Source organism: Pungitius pungitius, chromosome 13, assembly GCF_949316345.1.
Source record: "Pungitius pungitius chromosome 13, fPunPun2.1, whole genome shotgun sequence".
NCBI classification, from domain to species: Eukaryota; Metazoa; Chordata; class Actinopteri; order Perciformes; family Gasterosteidae; genus Pungitius; species Pungitius pungitius.
Window position 1 is genome coordinate 10,850,840 of NC_084912.1, and position 21,988 is coordinate 10,872,827.

General features: G+C 39.2%; 1 protein-coding gene across 14 annotated transcripts in view; it reads left to right on the plus strand.

The window, feature by feature from the left end:
* The window catches only part of LOC119214513 (neurexin-1a-like), a 206,128-nt gene that overhangs the window by 15,600 nt on the left and 168,540 nt on the right, over positions 1-21,988 (plus strand). For 3 of the 14 annotated variants that reach the window (XM_062566568.1, XM_062566570.1, XM_062566571.1), the window contains exon 3: positions 2,821-2,850. The exons of 5 other annotated variants lie outside the window; for them this stretch is intronic. In XM_062566568.1, coding sequence (XP_062422552.1) covers positions 2,821-2,850 — 30 coding nt within the window. Of the gene's footprint in view, positions 1-1,489; positions 1,508-2,820; positions 2,851-3,550; positions 3,563-3,995; positions 4,044-21,988 lie in introns of all 14 variants that reach the window. 6 more of the 14 variants (XM_062566562.1, XM_062566565.1, XM_062566563.1 and 3 more) reach the window with 6 other exon arrangements.

Genomic DNA, 21,988 nt, shown 5'->3' on the forward strand with positions numbered 1-21,988 from the left:
TTATTTTGGTTTCAAAAGTCAAATTAAGTATTGCTATACAGATACCAAATAGCAAGGGCTCAGATAAATGAGCTACTTGCATTGCTAATAGTGCTTCACAATGACAACAAAATTAATGATAAACAAATTTTACATACAATTGAACTGAATTGGTTTTTTCATGTCATGTGAAAATAGTCCATTGCATTGGAATTTGTTCACAAAATTGGGATTTGGATGTTTTTTTTGTGCATGATGTCTAAATTGGAATGGGAACCAGTGGTGATGGTAAGTTTTGGGTCAAAAAAACGGTTCATTCTGGGCAGGAAACCATTTAACAGAGGTAGGAGTTTACTAAGAAGTAGCAATTTTGTGCCAACTGGCCGCATCGCTAAAATTGCATTCATTGTTGGATATTATACAAATGGTTATTAAACATTGCATGCTACTGTGTTCATACTTTCACTCCATGTTTACTTATCAAGAATCCATAACAATGTTATATCAAAAAGTTAAAAATAAAATGCAATTTCGTGTTTTTCTTGTATTCTGGTTTTGAAAATTTAAATATTGAGCATGAAATTAGTCTTCAAGCAAATCAAAAGCACTTATTGGTGAATATAACTGTCGACTGACAGTTTTTTGTTGTTTTGGGCCCTTACAAACTCTCATTTCAATGATTTTGCATGTTCTCTCAAACCCATATTTTCCTCACATTGGTAGCATGATTTTTATGTCACTTGTTTTATTACTTAACCCACATTGAATTGTTTTTTTCGGATTCCTTTTTATTCAATGTTTTGTAACCTGGCAGTTTGATTCCTTAATGTACATTTATTTAGGGAACCAATCTCCTCTTTGCGTTTCCAGTATATGCCTACTGGTAATTGCGTTCACGACAGCGACCACGTCACCTGATAGAGTTTCAGTCACGAGGCCCCACTTGCCAATTTGAAACCTGTTTCACCACAGCCTATTATTTATTTGGGTTAATATCTTTCAATGCATTTCATCACATATCGAGCAGCTTTTTTACTTAAAAAACACTACACACAGATTCCATTGAGTCTGTTGAATTACATAGTTGTTGTAACCTAAACCTAATGTTCGGAGAATGAATAAAGTCAAAGATTTTATAAGAACCGGCCTGATGCCTGCGGATGTTTATCCCCTTAAGGATCATCATCAATACCGCTTCTTCAATTTTTTAGCAGCAACCCCCTTTTTTTTTTCACCCGCAATAAAGATTTTACTTCTTCATGGTTATATTAAATATCGAGAAGGGCTCATACAGTTACATCTGGTGTATTCCAGGTTAGTGTAGGAGCGAAAAGGTTTGTTAACATAATGAAGGCAAATCCATAGCATTTCCTTTGCAGAATTTACAATAGGTCACTTGCATGTGATGTTTAATGCCTTGCATGGTTACGACATGCAATGGCCAGTACTAGTCTGCATGCTGCTTAATGAATGTCTTCCTCTCTTTCTCTTTGCCTGTCTGTGCTTCCAGAAGACAACTATACTGAAGGTGGGTATTTCTGTCCGTCTGTTTTCCATTGTAGCTAAATTCTATGTGCCCACACATTGTCATGGCTAATTCTAATTAAGATAAACGTAAGCAAACGTTTAACACTGGTAATGGCAATGAAATAAATGGATTGGTAAGTCGCATTAATCTGGTCTTTATTCATTTCAATTGTTTTTTTAATTGTTTTTTTTACACATTACAGCGATGATTATTCATGTGTATGATTAAGCTAACTGCAAAAAAAAGATTATACATTGTGTTAGTGTTTTGAGTAGACTTAGAATACTACTGGTTTTCTGCTTCACCATTTTTTATCAGGGGTTATTCAGAGCTCAGTTGGAATTCCTCATCAATAATTTAATTAATAGAATAAAAAAGCAGGGCTTTGGACAATGAGAGTCGACGCTCAGGCCAAAATGATTCCTGATAAAAAGAAATGATGAGAACGAAAGAAAAAAAACCTATAAAACATTAAAGTGTGAAAGGCTTAGCTGCGAAACAATGTTATTTTATTATTATTATTATAATACAATACAGATTAATTTAGTGTAAAGATTAGTGTTATTAATACAAATAATTTTTGCAATTATGAGATGAGAATTTGGACAGGTTAGGTTTCTCAATCAAATGCACAGTTCTTTTTTGGTTATGTCTTGTTGGTTGTTTTATGAGAAGAATCGTTCCTTTTGGTCCACTAGGATTCCATGGAGAAGTAGGAGATTATTGGTAACTTGAGGTTGAAATCATGGAGATTTTCAAACTGGGTAATGACAATTTACACGCTAGCTTTTCTTCCTCTATCAGTAAGAAAAGCTTGCTAAAGGAAAGCACTGAAATTAGTTGGCGGCTAACAAGAAGCTCCTTCCTAGAACGGTGACCAGACCTTGGACAATCAGCTTCCTTTTTCTTTGCAAGTATGACTCACTGTTGACAGTTGTTGGAGGTGAAGGTAAAACAGTCTACTGCTATATTTGTGCATAGGGAACACTCTCTCACGGGCATGTGGGAGGATAGTCTGTGCACTTCTCATCTTAATAAAAAGAAGGTCCTTGAATTTATATTTCTGAATGATGACTAGTAAGTGGCCCGATGATGCATTGCAACCTCCAGTGGTTGACTAAATGCTCATTGCACCAACCCTGTCTGTCTGCCCTCCTCTTTCTCTCCGTCCCACTCTTTCCTCTCCAAACACTCCTCCAGCCCTCCTTAAGCAACACAGGCATCTGCTCTGAAAGAGATGCCTGCGTGTCGGTGTCACACAGCTTCCCATGATCCTTTGTTCTCTGCTGACTGTGCTCTTATTTTCCTTTAAGGTCCCGCACACCTGATGATGGGCGACCAAGGTATGAGCTCTCTTACTCTTTTCCCATCATTCCTCCAATGTCCCTCCTGCTTCCATTGTGGTCAGAAGTATGTTTGCATACAGTATGACTCTTGTGCAAAACTCAGGCTTGAAGCTTCATATATGGGCTGCGATTTAGCTTATTTTGGATGACCTACTTGATTTTCATTCTCCCAGTGACTATTTTTCTTTCTGTATGACCCCTTTTTCGAGCTCATTTGGCTTCCTGCTCCCCACTCGTCTGGGTAGCAGTATCATTTCTGTCCGTATTTCCTTCATTTTTTATTATTCACATCTACTGTGCAATTCTGATGTTATGATGTGACTTCAATTATTTGCATTTACAACATAATGCATTAGGTGGAGAATTAGCTCACTAAATTCTTATGGTAATCCTCATCTGTCATGCACAGACGATCTGTCCATTCTATCTTCATCGGTCCTTTGGTGTGGCTGCTGCTTCTTCTTATCATGCAGCAGAGCAGGGACGTGACGTGTTGCTACTCTCTTTCAACTGTCCTTCGTCTGTCACCTCTTACTGTCCCACATTCCCCTCAATCTGCACATATATGTAGCCGTCGAGCCTATTTCTCCTTTGCCCGACCTGTCCTCGACACTTATTAGTGTCCCCTCTGCTTCTGTTCTCCCTTTTTTGTCTGGAATCTGCTTTCTTCATGGAACATTTTCATCAAATCTTATAGGTAAAAGTAAAGGTACAACCCTTAAATTCTCTGAATTCCTGAAACTATGACAGCAGTGTTCGTGCTAAATGCAGTAAACATGGTCATTGGCACTTGAAAAATTGCTTTCTCAACTATATATGATCGATATCCAAGGTAGGTGCCGTGTTCCCTTTGCATTCACATGTTTAAGCCGTCACCTTTTTCTGCTTGATGCATGAGAATAATAAGAGACTCACATCGGCATATGAACACAATAGTTGCTGTCCTAGTTCCAGTACTCCACCACCTCCAGCCAGGGGGTAACTACACTCTTTTTGTTCAAATAATGGGTTTGGGGTTTGTTGGGTGAGGATATATAGAGGATCATAGTGTTGTGGGCCTCTCATCCTGGCTGTGATCATCACCTCTTCTTATTGTGGGGTAAGTGGACTTCTGATCTTTGCCATTTGACTCTCCTCCTCAGGGCAGAGAGGGGAAGTTTGGCTACTAAGGTCCCTTCTGAGCATTCAAGGTAAAACTTTGATTCTTTCAAGTTGGTCAATGAAGTAAGGCCAAATATAACAAGTGATTAATCATTAACGTGACTGTCACTGTGTGTGTTTTACTAATTGGAGAATGGATAATTGGAGAATGACATGTGTAAGTAAAAACGCAAAAGGTTTTGATCAACAATACCACGTTCAAGTCTTTTCAGTTGAATGCCGTTTTCCTTGATCTTACGGGCTGCTTTCATGTATAACTATGCTATGGTGTAAGTTTAGCAAATCGTTTTAAGCAGTTTGGAACATTTCTATTTTGCCAAACATACATGTTGTGGTATGTTAAATGCTGTCTTTTATTATACTTGTGAAGCACCATGTGAACAGGTAAGTCATCAAACGGTCCATGCATGAAGTATTTTCTGACGTTGTTCACGTTGAATGATGAACACTATCAATCCGAGGTAATACTTAATCTCATTGGTCTACTTGTGCAAATGTAAATTTATTTGTTGCTGCCTAAACGCTGTTAAAACATGTCCACTGTTATTGTCACATCGAAGTATCACGTTTAATGCAATGGCACAAACCAATCAATCAGATTGTCTATAAGTATAAGTAATAGTACACATAGAGTTGTGCGCTGTTTACTTTTGCTTATTTTTTATAATTTCCACTGCATAAGGATAGGCCCATTAGTTAAAGTTGCAGTGCAAATCTTAAATATAGTCTTATGTATACTCTTACTAAAGTTTCAAATCCAACGCATTACTTTTAGTGTAACACAGGCCAAGCATTACCTCCGCTCTAAAGTATCTGAACATAAGAGCATTGGCTCAAGTAGACCAACAAAATGAGGCATTGCCCCTAATCTAACACATTATACTTCATGCACGGAACTCAAACTGTCTATAGTTTACTTTAAAATTATTGCAATGTCAGGTATTCTGCTGCTGGAAGTCAATGTCGTGGTGATATACACATGAATGACATTTACACACACGCAAATGAAACCATCGTGCTTGATAAAATGGAGAGATGTATTTTTCCACCTCCAAAGGTAAGTGTTTTCCTCACTCCTACTGGTTCCTGGTTCAACAAGTGGATACCAGTTGGCGTTTCATTGCACATATTCATAACATACATTCAGCCCATACGATTCTTATCTTTAATTAAAGATTTGAGAAACTTTACATTTCTGCAGCCAATTGTTTTTTTTCTAAAATTTGTATTTCTTATTCAAACTGCAATAGTAATAGTTTTAAACTCGTCAAATAATGAAAGCGTTGACTATCAAAGCTCTTTCAGAGCTCTAACACACACTTGATGCTGTTGTAGCGTAGTTCTTAGTGTACACTATATGGCAAAATCTGGCTGAAACACCAAGCCCCAGGTCTAGCCAGGGCAGAAGGGAGGCCTCGGGGAGACATTGAGGGAATGCTGGTGAGGCACAAATCTGACATATGTAGCACACTGCTTCTAATTTGGGCCACTGTTAGTTGTTCCCAGTGTGGTACAGTGGGAAACACACTCAGTCGAGGTTATGTACTGTGTAGCAACAAACACATATCCCCACTTGAGCATTAAATCTTGGAACTCGGACCATGCCTGTGTTAATGACCTGCTGCTTTAAGCTTGTGAGGATATTGTGTATTATGAGGTCCTCCTGTGTGACGTTAACCACTGGTATGGTTTATTCTCTATTTCATGGTTGGTCCCTTGGGGATGGGCTGGTTTATGTGTGCTGCTTTCAGCTGGTTTGCTAAAACCTTCTTTCCATTCAGCTCTAAAGAGCCGGGCACACTGTAGGATAAGTCATAATACCCCCGGCACACAAATCACTGTGTATTTAATTGCTGTCATCACAATAAACTGCTATGGGCAGCTTAAGAGGGACTGCAGGCTGTGCAGACAGGCTTACAGGTACCACTGGTCTATTTCCAAATTGGCATTCTTTCTAATGTAATTGCTTTCAATTTTGAAAAAGGAAATTGTGCCTTTCATTATATCCTCCTCTCACTTGTTTGCACATGTGTTGTATTTAATGTGCAAAAATGAGTAGATGTTTAAACATACTTTTCCGCTTATTTGTGTCGTTGAGAATGCTGATAAAGCTGTACCTGTGTCATGAACATGGCCAATTGATGGGATCAAATAGTAATACTTAAGTGTGAAATATATATATATATATATATATATGAGAAGTATGATTTTGAACTACTCAATTACTTAAAAACTTAAAAATGAATAATTCTAGTTACATTCAAAGTAATGTTTATCCTTTTATTCAGCTTTCAAAATGATTAAATTGTCACAGTTCACTTTTTCTAAAAAAAAAGTAAGTGTTTCAGAACCAAATGCCACCAGTTTCTATGTCTCACATTACACCATCTTTTGGTTGTCATTTCACAGCAACCTTCAAAGAAATAGTGCCAGAGCAAAATAATAATAATAATTACTTGAATTTTGCACAGGCGAATCAAGAAAACAGGACTAATCTAACATATGAACACAGTCAACACATAAAATAAACAGTAGAAAAGTAACTACACAGAGGGCTAAAGTGAGAGATGATTAAAAGAGGCCCTTGTTCTTCTGCATTGAGCAGGGAAAAGCTCATGTGGAGCAGACGTGCACGTTGGTTCCACCCTTTGCGGGGCGTGTGTATTTCCTCTCTGATTTGCATTTAGGTTTGGCCATTAGGTTTGAAAGATGACGGGTAAAATGTGACAGTGGTGTGTGTGTTAGGTCATGTGCATGTTTGGTATTGGTGAAGGTGATGGTGGGGTAGAAATAGTTGTGGAGGGAAATACCAGGAAATGGTTACATTTTGATCTGAGGATAATTATACCTAGCGTGGGTCCTAGGCTTTTAGGAGAAACCATAACGTGGCCGATCAGAAGCACACTGCACCTGAGCAATGAAAACACGCTTGTTATAGATGATGTTGCACGTGATGGAGCAACCCGTCAAGACGCCGTGCCTGCTTTGTCTGACAGGTAACACAATACCATGTGGTGTGTGCTGAATCAACAACAGACGAAACCTCTATCTTTGCATGAAACCTTGAACACTGTTAGTGAAATACTTTGAGCTCTCTTGACTCCCCTCAGGATTATATTTCCTCCCGGTTCACCTGTGTAAGCACATTTCTTTTTAGATAAATAAAAACGTCTGTGGGGAGGATTGCACTTGTGTTGATGTTTATTTCTGGTGGCCTTGATTTTCCTGCAGGGCATAATCAGAGATAATAACACTTAGAGTGAGTGGTCATCTAGATTCTCAATAAGTGAGAGGCCAGTGTAAGGGCTGTTTGTAAGCTGCTCAGAATTTCTGAAAAATAACTAAATTGGGTTCATCTCCACATCTGGCATATGGATCGCACCGTCCCCCTCTTTCCTGAAAACTCGCATTTTCTTTAAGACTTAAGCTAAAAAATAGCATGAATCAGTAGTTCTACTTTCAGAAAGTGAACATGAAATATTTTGGGTCAGAGATTAGTTTACTATAGCATTTGATGGCCTAAGGAGTTACCTTGTTAACTCTGAAGGAGAGTTACTGTTACTGAAGATAAACCACTTCCAACGATGTTCTTATGAAGAAGACATCCTGTGTGCAGCTTGTCTCCAGCAGGCAAAGCTTTCAACAGTAAAAACTGAGCGCTCACAGAACGATGTAAGGCTGCCATTATAGTGATGTGTTTACCTTGCCGTTACTGTCATATTCAAACAGTTCTTTAAGAAAATCTCACCAAGAAGTAATAAACATGGAGTTGAAGGAAATGTTTACCGTGTCACAGCATTGCGGTTTTAATTGAGTACCAAAAGCCAGTTTTTTTCACATCTTTGCTAATACTTTTCAGAGAAGCTTTTAAGCAGACATTTATTTTGCTAGATTAAGCAGATTTTCCTGTCGACCTAACTATATTTCAAAGTTAATAAGGAATCAAGCTCATGCCTTAAACTTATTTTAATCCTTATGATGAAAGTTTAAAAAAAAGACGAAATACTGATTTACAGGTTTTTTCACACAAACACCCTCATTATATTCATGCAGCAGAGCACTCTAGGCAACTTCTAAGAAGTGTAATTGTTGCTGTACATCCACAAAGGTTTGGTAGACTACTAAAGAAGCAATGAAGTGGCAGCATTTATATATGCATTGAGTGTCAGTTTTGAAGGGATTCCCAACTAATTACTGTATCAATGCCTGTAAAACTGCTGTGACTACATCTTAAACAAGGCGCTTGCTGAATGCTTTCATATGCAACCAAACAAGAGGGAACGCGTGCACGTCTCTCTAGTGAAAGGCATAGTTTAGAAGAAAGCAGTATGAAAAGAAATGAAAGCAGCCATTGATTGTCGCTTGGCCATTTAAAAATTCCATTCTAGTTATCATCCATGTGGCTTCTAAAATCTGTGTTTACTACGTTTCCGTAAGAGTTTAGTCAGCTAAATGCTGGCAAACATAAATTTCTCCTGCAGCGCTGAAGGCTTCGTACTAAAATCTCATAAATAAAGCTGCAAAATAAGACCCGTTATTTCAATATGTTAAGTTCTGTTCCTATATGGCAGGTGGACAGAAGGTCAAAAAAGCCATGCAACGTCTTTGGAAGGCACAGGAATTCACAAAATGGCTTTTAGACAGCTGAGAGTTACAGGAAACATATTGATTGCTGTACATCACTGTACAAAAAAGAAACCAGAATCCAGTGCGTAAAAACAGTAGGCTATTTGATTTATACAGTGCAATCATGTAAACTGTAAGGCCAAATAAGCCGAGGCGGTTAAATTGTTATTGCCACTAATTAGTTGGATGCACAGTTTGGAATTTATGGTTAGTTTGGACATAAAAGCTTAGTGGTGCAGTTCACATCCAGGGAAAGCAGGGGGTCTGAATTAGTTAATATTTGAATGCATCTTTTTTAACTGATGCAATTTTTACTTTTTAACAATGTACTTCTATTTTCAGCTATATATTACAACCATTCATGTTACTACTATAATTTATCAAAAATATATGGCCATCAGGTAGCCAGAGTAGCAACATGTATTTTGTTTGCAGCTCGATAAAGGAATGAGTTCATAGTTTTCTTGGTGGACTTAATGATTATTTAAAATAAATATTATAACATTTCATGCACAATGATTTATTCCTCATTTTATTTTACTTAATACATATCAGTGTGCCTTTTTCCTGCCTGCACTACATAGCTCACCTGTTTGAATTACCACCCGAGGGCCATCAGTGTTTGTAGCAAACAAGGTAATTGTGCTTGATGGGTCACAAAGGCTTTAACAGAGACTCCTGTGAGGTGCGCAGACAAAATAACTGTAATTGCCTGGAGTGAGATTTGTCTATCCAGACATGGCAGATCTGCAAACCTGAACTATAAAGCTCCACAGATTAATACATTACCACATATTCTGCTCCTAAGGGGGGAGCAGAAAGACACAGAGAGTTTGAACAACTTAAAGCAGACAGAGAGAGAGGGATTTAAAGAAAGTAACGGACGGATTGGTATACTGTCTGGATCGAATCATGTGATAAAGGGGGATTATAACACAGCGCCATGTGATTATAAAGGACACAGAGGGGGACGATAGTCATGAAGGAAAGACGAAAAACACTGTTGCCCGTGAGTTGTTTCCTTCTAAAGAAAATTTGATTTGTTTGTTTAGAGCAAACGTGTATTATCACACACCAGGACCCTCTGATGGACTTCTGGCTCTTTGTGCCAGTGTCTGCTTCATTGCCAGCATCCTAAATCATTTAAGCAGTAGCGTGTCTTCATTAACCACAGCTTTTCAGCATTCCTTCTTGTGCATAAGATCAATATTGGTAAAATACCAAAATCAGAATCAGGTTTTTTTTTATGACAAGAATTTACATTTTACATATCTTAGGACAGAGCAAACAAGAAAGTAGAATAAAAAGGTTGAATCAATTTGAACAAGGCTCCTCTGGCTCCCCAGGTATAGGTCGAATGGAAAGAGATCTGCTCCAGATCAATAGTGCCGGTCGATGCCAGTGAGAGACTGCAGTGATGAAAAACTCTATTTCTTGGCTGGGGAGGGGAGTGGATGACTCTGAAAACAGATAAAGTGGAGATACCGATACTTCAGCTGTAGACTGAAATGCATCCTTTGCATGTGGGATTGTTTATAGTCCAGCTTTTAGATCGTGAGGGCATGTAACTGGCTTTCACTGACGCAAAGCAACCAGGTGTTGCTGTGATGCGCTATATATATATCGTATAAATTCTTTCAGTATATATAATGAGATAAGACAAAAATAAAAATTCCACAATAGATGTTTACAGAGCGACGCATGGTGCTGCGGTGCTGCTTTGCCCAGGTGATTTATGAGAGGAAGTCCGTAGCTTATCTGCCTTCAAAGAGATTGTTTTTTCAGCCGTCACTAATGGTACATTCATCTTCTCCCGTTACACCGTGAGTCTGCAGCATGGCACTTACCAGGCACGTGGAGGAAGAGGGATACGATGTGAATATCTAAACAAGATCACTTATACTCCTATACAAACACATTATTATTTTATTTTAACTTCTTTCATATTTGTAACATTTTTGAGGTGCTTGTAGCTGCTTTTGTTATATATTTCTCCTGTTACATTTACATCTCAAATGATAATCCCATTAGTGGTTAAGTTTTGTGATGAGATATAATAAATCACATTACTTTTAGGACCGGAGAGTTTTTGCACTTTTGATACAGCGTTCTGTGAATATCTTTTTTCCCTTTTCAATGATGCACAGCGAAAAAATGACCGGGCTGCCTGTGGGAAATTGAATAGTCCATTTCCAATCGACTATGCCCTGGAAAATCCATGGAGGTCAGTGGCAATTCGTCTCGGGAGATCCAAAACGAGAGTCATTACGCTCAAGACCAACATGTCCCGAGGGACAAAAACATTATTTCAAGGGAACTTTTACTGCCTCGTGAAGGCATATATACTTTTTATCCGTTGTATCAACCGATAGAAAGTTCTGTTACAATGTTGCAACATGAAAGCCCGTTGCGTCTCAATCCGACACTGAAGGACGCTTTTGGAGTCGTTTTCAGGCGCCGTGGGGGTGACGAAGCATCAGATTGGTAAAACACTGCCAGGATGAGGGCGGCTCGATATCGCTGATTATTTTTAGAAAACACAACGACTCCTTGAGATATCACACATGCTGTCACACGAGGATGCATTGCCCTTTTTAACATCCCTCATTGTGTTGATGACCAATTCACAAAAAAAGGAGCACACACAGTAATGGGCCCAAATTGGAAATGAGCAGTTCACAGATGGAAGCTAAGGAGAGTCATACAACTATCCTCCTTTATTATGAGTCTATTTCTGCTGCTCATCTTGTTTTTCACTTTCACTTAAGTTATTCATTGGCCCTCCCCTCTCATTTCCTACCCCCCACACACCCCCCCCCCCCCGCTCCTCGGATTCAAATCACCTCTGAGTTGCCCACACATCCTGAGAGAGAAAGAAAGAGAGAGAGAGATAGCTGATGAAAGACAGGAGATCACATGACGCCACTTGATTCATTGCTGCTGTATCGATGAGTCTTGAGTCATGAGTGCACTCTTGTTTTTGGTTTGTGGGTTAGCTCCAACAGAGTAGAATCCAAATTACATGAATATTTCTGTGCTTGATTTTATTGATTTTTTAACAACCTTTAGAAGAGAATGATGAGAAGAATCATTCTAATCAAAATAATATTATTTCATTGTGCAACTTTTCACTTATGAACAATAGAAGTGATTTCTTCATTTTGGTCTGATCAGGAGAATACATGAATATTGATATTAATATTTGATAAAAAATTGAATTTATCATCCACATCTCTTCTCTCGATTGGTATTCACACCTCTCATGAATAATACATTAAAGATATTGTTTTATTTGTGGTTACTCCCTGTAGTGTTTTAGTAATCTAAAATGTCCCCACTGTAACCGGTTTGTTTTCACAAGCCTCAATTATATATCTTACTACAATTAAGCTGCTTGAGTAATGGCATTCTTACAAAGAAATGTATATGGGTGACTATTTTCCTGTTATTTTCCATTGCATCAAAGGGAAGTTAAATCTGATATTTTTTGTTTCATAACTGTTCAGATAAACAATGTTTTCTCCTTCATAATCTTTTCATAAAGAGAGCTCATTCCCCTGTTTAAATGGGAGAGGCTGATTTTTTAAACAGGAGATTTCATTTTGTTAGCGCTTGATAAACCCTGTGCTGTCTGTAGGGAGCGACATAATGAACAGTAAATATATTGCTTTCAGATGGCCCTGCTGAGGCCATAATTCTCGCACGCTGAGCTCAGGTGAAGGTCAGCGGGGAGTTGTCAAAATGTACATGTTCCCCTGAATGCACTAATATAGCAAGGCCCCCAAGGGTTGAGGTGCCTGTCAAACCAAACAGTGTTATTCATTTCCATTTTTGTTCACAGTCAGCCGTTATTTGTCCTTAGGCTTTATAATTGTCAGTTAGCGGGATCTATCTATCTATTTGAAATACATGTTTCTATCCAAGCAGAATTTGTAAATGACACCATCTTTTACTGATTTTAGTGGTGAAGCAACAATCTGATCTTGTGTGACTTACACTTTTTTTTTTTGCTATTGCAGCGACACAGATGTAAAACATATTGGTTCCACAAAGGGAGCCAGCGTCACCTCTAGCTCTTCTGAGAGGGGCTTTTTGAACATTGTGAGGAGGTGCTTTGTGCCAGAGCCCATTGGTTTGATTGAAGAACTCCGACAAAGCTTACGTGCAGCTTTTTGATTAAAGCTAGAGTATGCAAGATTTTTCATGAGAATAGATTTTATCCAGCAGCATCACAGAGTGTGTCGGAGGGGCCATACTATCTACCTTAACTGAGATCACACACATTTTTCCTACTTGCAGAAATTAAATTCTGGCATTGGGAAGGGTCACTTTTGATTAAAAATCAAAGCTCAGCAAAGTTGTCTCCTAAACAGTAGCGAGGGAGTGCTCTGTTGAGAAAGCCTCTCTTTCATATTCTGGGTCTCTCTCTAGCTGATTCCTGGGGATTAACGTTCAAATGGGCACTTCTGCCTCGTAGGGGATGAAATTCAAGTTGGTTTCTTAATGTTAAGTGGAAACTAAAAATCATTTAACCAGACATTAAGACGTATTCGTTCAACACCATAGAAGAAACCATCTATCACAAGTTATCAACACAGAAGTACAGAGGGAGCTGATGTTGTATGAATAGCGGCAGTAAGGGACTAACACTGGTATTTTATGCTTTAGAACAATATTACTCAGTCCAGGAAGATGCTTTAATAGAACTGAGATAATGTCCCTAACCTTAATTTAATATTTACTCACATATGACACATTATTGACACATTTTCAAACGTCATATTTCAAGATTACCTTGAGGGATGTTTATTTAAAATGTTCAAAAGCAGTGAAAAATCATTAATCACATTGTCATTATTGTTGTATGCATCTACATGTTAAAGTGTTTACAGCTAGTAGTGGAGTACAGGAAGAGGAGTTGTTGGTTTTTTGTATGAGCATTGTAGTTTCAAGGAAACATTCTGTACATAGTTGCATTTACTTTTTAATTCCGAGCCATGTCAGTGACTAAAATAGGCCAGCAAATAAGAGGGAGGATGCATTGCACATCATTAGGTGTGAAATACAACAACGCGTCCATGAGTTGACTACCGTTCCCCTGGAGAGACGTCAGCTAGATGGGAATCTGCAGAGCCGTGGCCCTCCCCTCCTCACGTTGCTTCATTTTAAAGGTGCTCCGTTGGAGACTATTGCAGTGCACCACTACATGAAGATAAAAAAGGTACAACACCCCGTGCTGTTTGTTCTCCAGCCTGTGAGAGCAGTGGTGAAGCCGATGCACTACTGATTGGGTTTCTCTCCTTCCTAAAGTTCTCATCGTTGCATGTATTGCAATGCATGAGCCTCCAGTGTACCCAGAGGCACATTACCAGTGCAATTATTTCATACAACTCCGAGCACTCCCTGGAAAGGGAGTAAGAAAACATTATATTATCTTTGAAGAGACTTCTCTGTAAAAATGAGAAGTAAAGTATACTCTCTCCAAAGTGCCGGATCTAGGGCTTATGCGCCTTGGCTTCCTTTTTAAAATTATTTTTGACTGCTTTGTTCTGTTTAACTGCCTGCTCATTTCTACGGAGTATCTTTGGCCGGAAATGTTGGCACGGCACCATCATTTTCATCCCTTCAGCTTTTAAATATAATCAAATATCACTTCAGTGAGTCGTTTTCATTAGACGTTTGGAACAGCAGTGTAATTAGCAGCAATGTAACACAACTGCGACAGAACCTAATCAAACACAAACTTGAATTTATTATATATTACAGGGAGCTTCAGCCTTTCCGCTCATGATACATGTAACTCATCTACGCATGTGAGTTCAAGCACAGGAATCACCGCTATACGCAGCTTCACAGTGAATAGGCAATGGATCATATGTACATTGCAGAGAAAAAAAAACGGTATGTTGACATGGGTATTTTACAATTTTTCCAATATCCTCCCACTGCACAACCCGGGGGATTCAGAGATGAGTTGGAAAAAAAAGGCTCCTCACATTGTGGGGTTTTAGACTGCTGACAAGCTGTTCTCTGGCTATTAAATTCATTTCTCACTGTCAGTGGAGCTGGAGCAGCTTAAATTTGAATGAGGAGGTGGTCGTGCTCATGCTCCTGTGGGACATCACAGATGGAACATCTACACCGAGGGCGATGGAGTCCACACTGTATGTTCTGTCGGAAATGATGCACAATTTAACTATGCAGGAAATGTTGTTGTAATAACGGTAATAATTATAATTACATTACATTATATGTAATGTAATTTAGCTTTAGCAATAAGTGCATTTCAAACAGAAGGATCCAACAAGAAAGTGCAATTTCACCAAATAACCGATTTACAACTTAAAATAATTAATATAATATGTATTTACATTTAATCGTATTAAAGGGTATAAAAGTTAATAGTAGTAGCTAAAAAGAGACAATCAGGTCTATTGTGTCCTTTTAGCCCACATGGATTGAATACCCTCAGGAAAAGTCAGTGAGTCATCAGCTTGCAGATTTCTCTCAGCAGAACTTAATCTACTTGGTTACGATCCAGATTTCTTTAAGTTAATAGAAACCGTTTTTGACTCTTCTCAGGTGGTGTCAGGCTGCAATTTTACCGAGAGGACCAATTATTAGGCTTTCAACTACACATCATGTAGACAGACATTGACTCTGTGCAGAAACTTGTATTATTCACACACAAGCTTTTAGCAATCATCAGTTAAAGGAAAACCATGAACCTCATTTCTGACGGAGTTTGAAAAATAATTTGAAAAGAAGCTTTCAACCATATTACACTTTCTTAGGAGCATATCTTTTTAAAATCCCATTTGCAAATCTTCATAAGAGTTTCTTTGCCAGGAACAAAATCCGTTTGAACAACTTGTCAACTAGTTGTGTGATGCATCCATCCATTATATAGCCACGTTCCAGCACGCAAGCATAAACAACACAGAAACTCCAGACAAATCTCTTAGTCAGGGATTGATAATGAAAAAGCTGACAAAGTAATTTTTGGTATAAAAAGTATTGTTTTGAACTTCATCTTGAGACTCAGCTTAGAAACAAATGGCCCTGCCATCAAGAACACACCATCTATAATTCTCTGTCCTTTTTCTCCATAAACAGTTATTCTGCCTTTGCCGGCCTTGGTGCCAGAAGATAAATAAGGGGAATTAATTTGTGTCATGGTGCCTGCAAAGCACTGCTCTGTTTGGCAGGAAAAACAGCAGCGAGTGTTATTAATGACCAGACATTGCCAGACACTGCAAGGACCACAGTTGCTCAGAAGGAGGTCAGCCCCCCCCCCCCCCCCCCCCACCACCACCACCACCCCTCACACCCCACTTCGCCACTCCCCCACCCAGCGAGCCTACAGGGTGCTCATGCAAAAAAAGAAATGCCCAGTTAAATGGCAGATCAACGAGTCTCCAGGATGCTCGGACACCCACCACTCCGTGTGCCCCCCTGGTTTGGGACGCCAGCAGCTTTGCACCAGCCCCTGGCCCCGTGTGAGGGCGTAGAGTAAATAATGGCCGACTCATTGCTGACTGGTAGAACAGTGTTGTGCGCAGGGCAGAAATCAGGTGTGTGAAGCTGTGAAACGACTTTGCTAAAAGGAGGTCACAACTGTACCTCTGTAGCCATGATGGACAACCCGTGATGTTTTGAATTAGAAGCATGCGGCGCCCCCCCGAAAAGAATGACTGATTCCTTTTGCTGCACGTCGTCTCCTCCCTCTCCCGTTGCCTTTTTTCTGTGTCTCTCCAAGCTATCGCTATGCAGTACACGTGTCTATAAGGGGGACAAAAAAAATAACAAGCCTCTTCAGCTCTGTCTGTATGTGGGTGTGATGGGCTCAATATCTAAGAGTGCTAGTTTGGCTTGAATTGAAACATAATTTGGCATTTAGATTTCCTCACTGCGTCTATCATCGATCATCATTTGAATTTCCAATGCGGGACTTTGTTTTCACTCTTATCAAAGGCTCTGAAGACTTTCTTTGTCAGCTTCTTGCTGTTACTATTTTTGGCCACAGTATCAATAGTTTTGGTTATTTTAGGTTGCACAGCTCAGTGTGTGTCTCTCTCTCTAGTTTGAGGTTGCGGGGCTCTTTTGAAAGCCTGTTGCATTTTTGTCATTATTTTGTATTGCATTTACTCTGTTTATTGTGTAACCTATAAGCCAAGTAGTGCCCAGGTCATAACCATGTTTGTGCTAGTGTCTGGTTTTCATTGACTTGAGACATTGCTCTATGCCAAACATTTCACAACTGCTAATGACAACAACAAAATAGAATGATCCTACCTGATATGTTACTCACTGATTTTATTTCTAACAAATATATTTAAACATATACAAATAGAAGCCACCATTGAATATGACTTTTTATAATTAAATTAATGAAGAGTAACTCAACTTAAAGAAACCGTGGCATTGTGGTATCAGTAGTTTGTGATTGTATAAGTGGAAAATGTGGATTCAATGTTGAATGGTGAATAGACAAACCATAATCTTTGGCCTGATGGAAAATGGGCTCGTCTCGGGAAGCTTGAAAGACACCAACCGAGCACAGAGAGGGCATTTGACCCGGTGCATCGGCACACAGGGCCCGTGTGCTGCGAGTGCCGCTGATTGCCTCAGGTGCAATTACTCTCCTGGTGACTCTCTGCCACGCCCACCTCCAATATCATCGACACAGGAAGACAGGGTCGTCACAATTACAAAATTAGCATGGCCCACTTTTTTTGTCTACACCTGTGCGCTGTTCCCTGTTGATTTTGATCAGTGGTGCATTCCCCAGTTTTCTGGTTAGGCCTGCTGCCGGAGCCGTTCACTGCCTGGAGAGCCGATGTGAGTTAGCCCAAATTATTACTTGCCCTTCCAAAAGTCAAAAACATTTCTCCTCTAACCCTGCAATAAATAACTGAGCCTTTTGCTGCATCTTCTTACAGTGACAGTCACTCAGAGAACGTTATTTTATGGAGAAAATACAAAACAAAGTATGTGTATTTTCTGTTTTAAAAGTGTATGTGTTTTTTTGAAAAAGAGCTCAAAAGTGTTGCCTTTGGGTTGACTGATGTAAGCAAGTTGGGATCAACATGAACATATTGTACTTTTCTTCCTGTAAGAACTAAATGAGGCAATAAAGCCTGTTTTCAGAAAAACAATGGATGCCCTCCGGCCACTAAGATGTCAGCTGTGATGTTGATATCAGTGTGATAAGTGATGCAATTATAAAAAAAATTCTTTTTTTTTTTATCTGCAAAAATTCAAAATGGAAATTCAGATTTTGAACAGGTTAGTTTCAAAGTGAGTACAATGAGAAAAAACAAACTCTTTCTTCTCAAATCTTTATTTTGTCTTCCTTTTATTTAATATAACTACCACATATTTTTAGGTCAGCATGCCATTCAAGTCACCCTTCTTTGTTTGTTTTTTTATATTACCTATTAACTGCTCAGGCGTGCTAAACATTTACAGAGGAAGAGCTTTGAATTTAGAGTGCTAAACTAAAATTAATTCTGCCACACTCACATCAAGTACTAAAAATGTTGAGAACCACTTTGCTAATTGTGTAGAGAGGGACTGATATGCCTTTTACAGCAAAAAGGTCAAGCATGCAATTCATATTGGTGTGTGGGTGGTGTTTGAAGATAGCATCTCTAGAGCATCCTCAGCGATAACACCCACATAGAAAAAACAAAGTGGTCCTTTAAAAGGTGTGGGATTAACTCACACACATCTGGCGCATGTACATATAATGGAGGCTTTTTGTGTTTTACAGTCTTTTATTAGTGAGCCACACTCTCTGGAAATATAGAAGTTCAGACTAATATTGAAAATATATGAAAAAGAATGTTTTTTCATCACTAACAACTGAACAATGTTCAGATGACCACCTTTGTTTCTAAACAGGAGAATATTTATATCAGTGAGACTGCAAGAGACGGGCTGTGTGCATTTCTGCGTGCGAGACAATCTGACAAGAGACACACAGTTTGCGTATACCCTAGATTGCAGGGGTCTTGACAAACATGTGATTATTCCTCGGTAATTAGCTTGTTGGCATCCCAGCGGTAAAAACAAGGGTGGTAATTACGAGGAGGAGGTCTTGGGACTGCTGTCTGCCTCTGTGCGAGAGACATAAGTCAGCGGGGGATAAGACAATGAGACGGGAACAGGAGGGGGAAGGAGGGGTGGAATGTGTTGAATATGTCCACGTTGTCGTTGAAGACTAAACAGTCTCGTAATTGCCATGCAAGGAGGGTAAACACGGGACAGGGACGCAATGATGTGGAATTGAATGAATAACAGAGTGTGTGACAGAAACTGCCTTTTTGAGGTCATTAGAGAAAGTGTTATGTTGGTGCACATGGGTGCACCGTCATTTACAGTAACAAATCTCATCTACATTCATAAAACTGAATACAGCTGGAACAGTTGCACTGCTCCATAAGCCAGTACATTCACGTATGTTATTGTACTCTCACTCGCAGCCTCCTGCAGGCTGTGTGGTACATGGGTTTTGTTTCTTAGTGAGAGGCCAGAAGGTCACTGGGGGCAGATGAAGATCCATCACAGACTTGACTATTGCTGGTAGGACCACCAGGCCACCCTTGGACCCGCAAGGCCCAGATTGCTGCAGTTGCTTAGCAACCCTTGCAGTAATTAGTCCTAAGATGAAGCGCCTCAAGTCAGAAGCCCGGTCTCCACTGCTAGGTCAGACTGCAGTACGGGAAGAGCCACACCTACACAGGCTGCAGCCACTCAAGTGAATTTATAGTGTAGTGCTATGCACATTGTCAGCATGTCAGGAAGCAACTTCCTTAATGACTGTAACAGTAATTCCCTTCACTTATGTAAAAGCAGCCACTTAGAGTTTTTTTCGAAATGGACTAGAGAAAAAATATTTTAAAATAATGTTTCTATATTTTGAAGATCATGAAGTGTGTTATATCAACCGGCAACAAACTGTGGCATTATGTCAAAGTTAGCTTGATTCCACAAAATAGAATAAAATACATCTACTGGTAATTTGATCTACTTGACTTCAATTTAAAATTTACAACAATAATTTATAGTAAGTGAAGTGAATCTCATTAGTATATCCAATATATGTCTGTGGATTGAAAAATGAAATACTGTGGGCTGGTATTAGAAGATATAATATAAGGCATTAGTGTTACAATATATATATATATATATATATATAATATACATATTTATATTTTCATCAAACTAAAAACCTTGCTTTAAACGTGACGAATGAAGTAGCGAGGGGGCTAAAAGCCACTATCGGCAAACTGTAGGAGAATGACCCACACAGCAGTGGCTGAGAAGACAAATGGGGACTTAAATAAAGACAAATAGCCACGGCCATATTGTGGTGAGATTGCATTCACTGATGGAGGAAGAGAGCAACAACTCATTCTGCAGAGCGACACTTATATAAATAAATCAAGCCGCTTGCACATGAGTGACAGAACCTCTATGTGCAGGAGGTAGAAACTGCAGAGAGAAATGAATGCAAAAGTTGTCATACAGATTGGATTCTTTGAAATAAAAAAAATATATCACTCTACGAATACCATATGCTAGCATTGTGGTGTGAGGGCTTGTAATGCCTGCTAGACTCCCAGGCATACATCACACCACTGATGTAGTTATCAAGTCTTCAAACCGTTGAATAAAATGTTAAATAGCACGAGCGGCTGACTTATGGACGTTAAGACGTTGGAAAAGAGCGCCATCGGCGTACAGAAAGCATCATGTTTTTTTATTTAGCATCATATTCATAGCACTTTTACAACTTACAGTTTTGTTTGTCACTGGGTCTGGCACTCCTTTGGACCTTGATATTCAATTCAATAGGACATGAATAGTTGGCTGGAAATGGTATTCACACCACCAAAATAGCTGTTTTGATTTATAGAATCTGAGCAGACTGTTGGATGGATTTTACAGGTTTTATGATTAGATACGAGGACACTGTTTGAGCACAGACCCTTTATTAATCTTGCCTAATCCTTTCGCTATAGAGTGCTAAGTCCTTCACCCTTTTTAAGCTAGCTTCTGTGCCCTCTATTTCCTAAAAGGGTTTTTTTCATGACACTTTCTGAAAGGCTGAAAACTTTCTGTTCATATTTTAATCTAAATGGGGATGAAGTGGACAATTTTTTTTTGACACAATAACTTGCACAACTCATCTTGGAAAGTGCTCGTGGGATGTGGAGTTTACTGCAGCATCATATTGACGTTTTCTTTAGAAGGAGAACTACGAGAAAATGTGAACTGATTTACTTTTATCTAAAGTTGAGTTTCTCTTCTTCGGTTTCCTCCAACCAGAGCGGCACCAGCAGTTTGCCACCATTAATACACTTGCATACATAGTTGGTGTTCGTGATGCTGCTCTTATCGCGTTCCAAACAAGCATGAAATGAACCAATGGTCCTCTCATCTGATTCCGCCGCGTTGTCCTTTTTTACAGCACATTAAGCCATCTTGTGGCCTTTTTCCAGCGTGACATTGATTTCCATAGATACATCATATTTGTGTCAGTTAAAGAGACACCAAGCAGATTCCCCACCATGTCCGTGAGTGTGTAGGCCTCTGTGTGACATGAACACTGTGATCCACATCTCTTTGGAGGTGGATCACACTGGGGAGTTTCAACATTTCCTGATGTGTTCCTATTATTTCTTCTTTTCTTTTTCCTTTAAGCTGTGCTCCTGACAGTTTTGCCTCCTCGTTATTTTACAGCGTTGCGGGACTCTACATTTGTCCCCGTTTTTTTTACTTCCCTCCTGCGGATGCCTCATGAATTGCTAGTCCGTTAGTGTGCAGTGACAATGAGCACTCCATACGGAACGGATTTATGAGGACCAAACCTTAATAAAGGGTGACCCTGGGAGCCGTATCTGCTGTTAAGCACCATGTCTCCATAATTTACAGCTCTGACTATCTGGGCATGCTCTCAAAACTCTGTAATTCACTGTTTTACAATTTCATTTATTTAAACTGTCTGTTCGGTTTGATCAATTGCTCATTAAATATGTAAGGGTCATAAATGGCATTCATTCATTATTGTGACAAACGCTGCAGCCTGGACTGTTGTTGAAGCAAGTTAAATCAATATGCTAATATAAATGTACTGACTGACTGGATGTGGACCAACCACACATTCTTAAAATATTTTATCAAGTTTAATATATTGTATTGTCAAAAAGAACAAAACCAGAGTTTTTTGCCTGAAATATAGAGAATCTGAATTGTTTTAATGCACGCTTTACACCTTGTTGTTCTTCCTCTGTTTCCATTCAACCCTCTTCTATCCCCCTTTGATTTCCTCACTAATGAC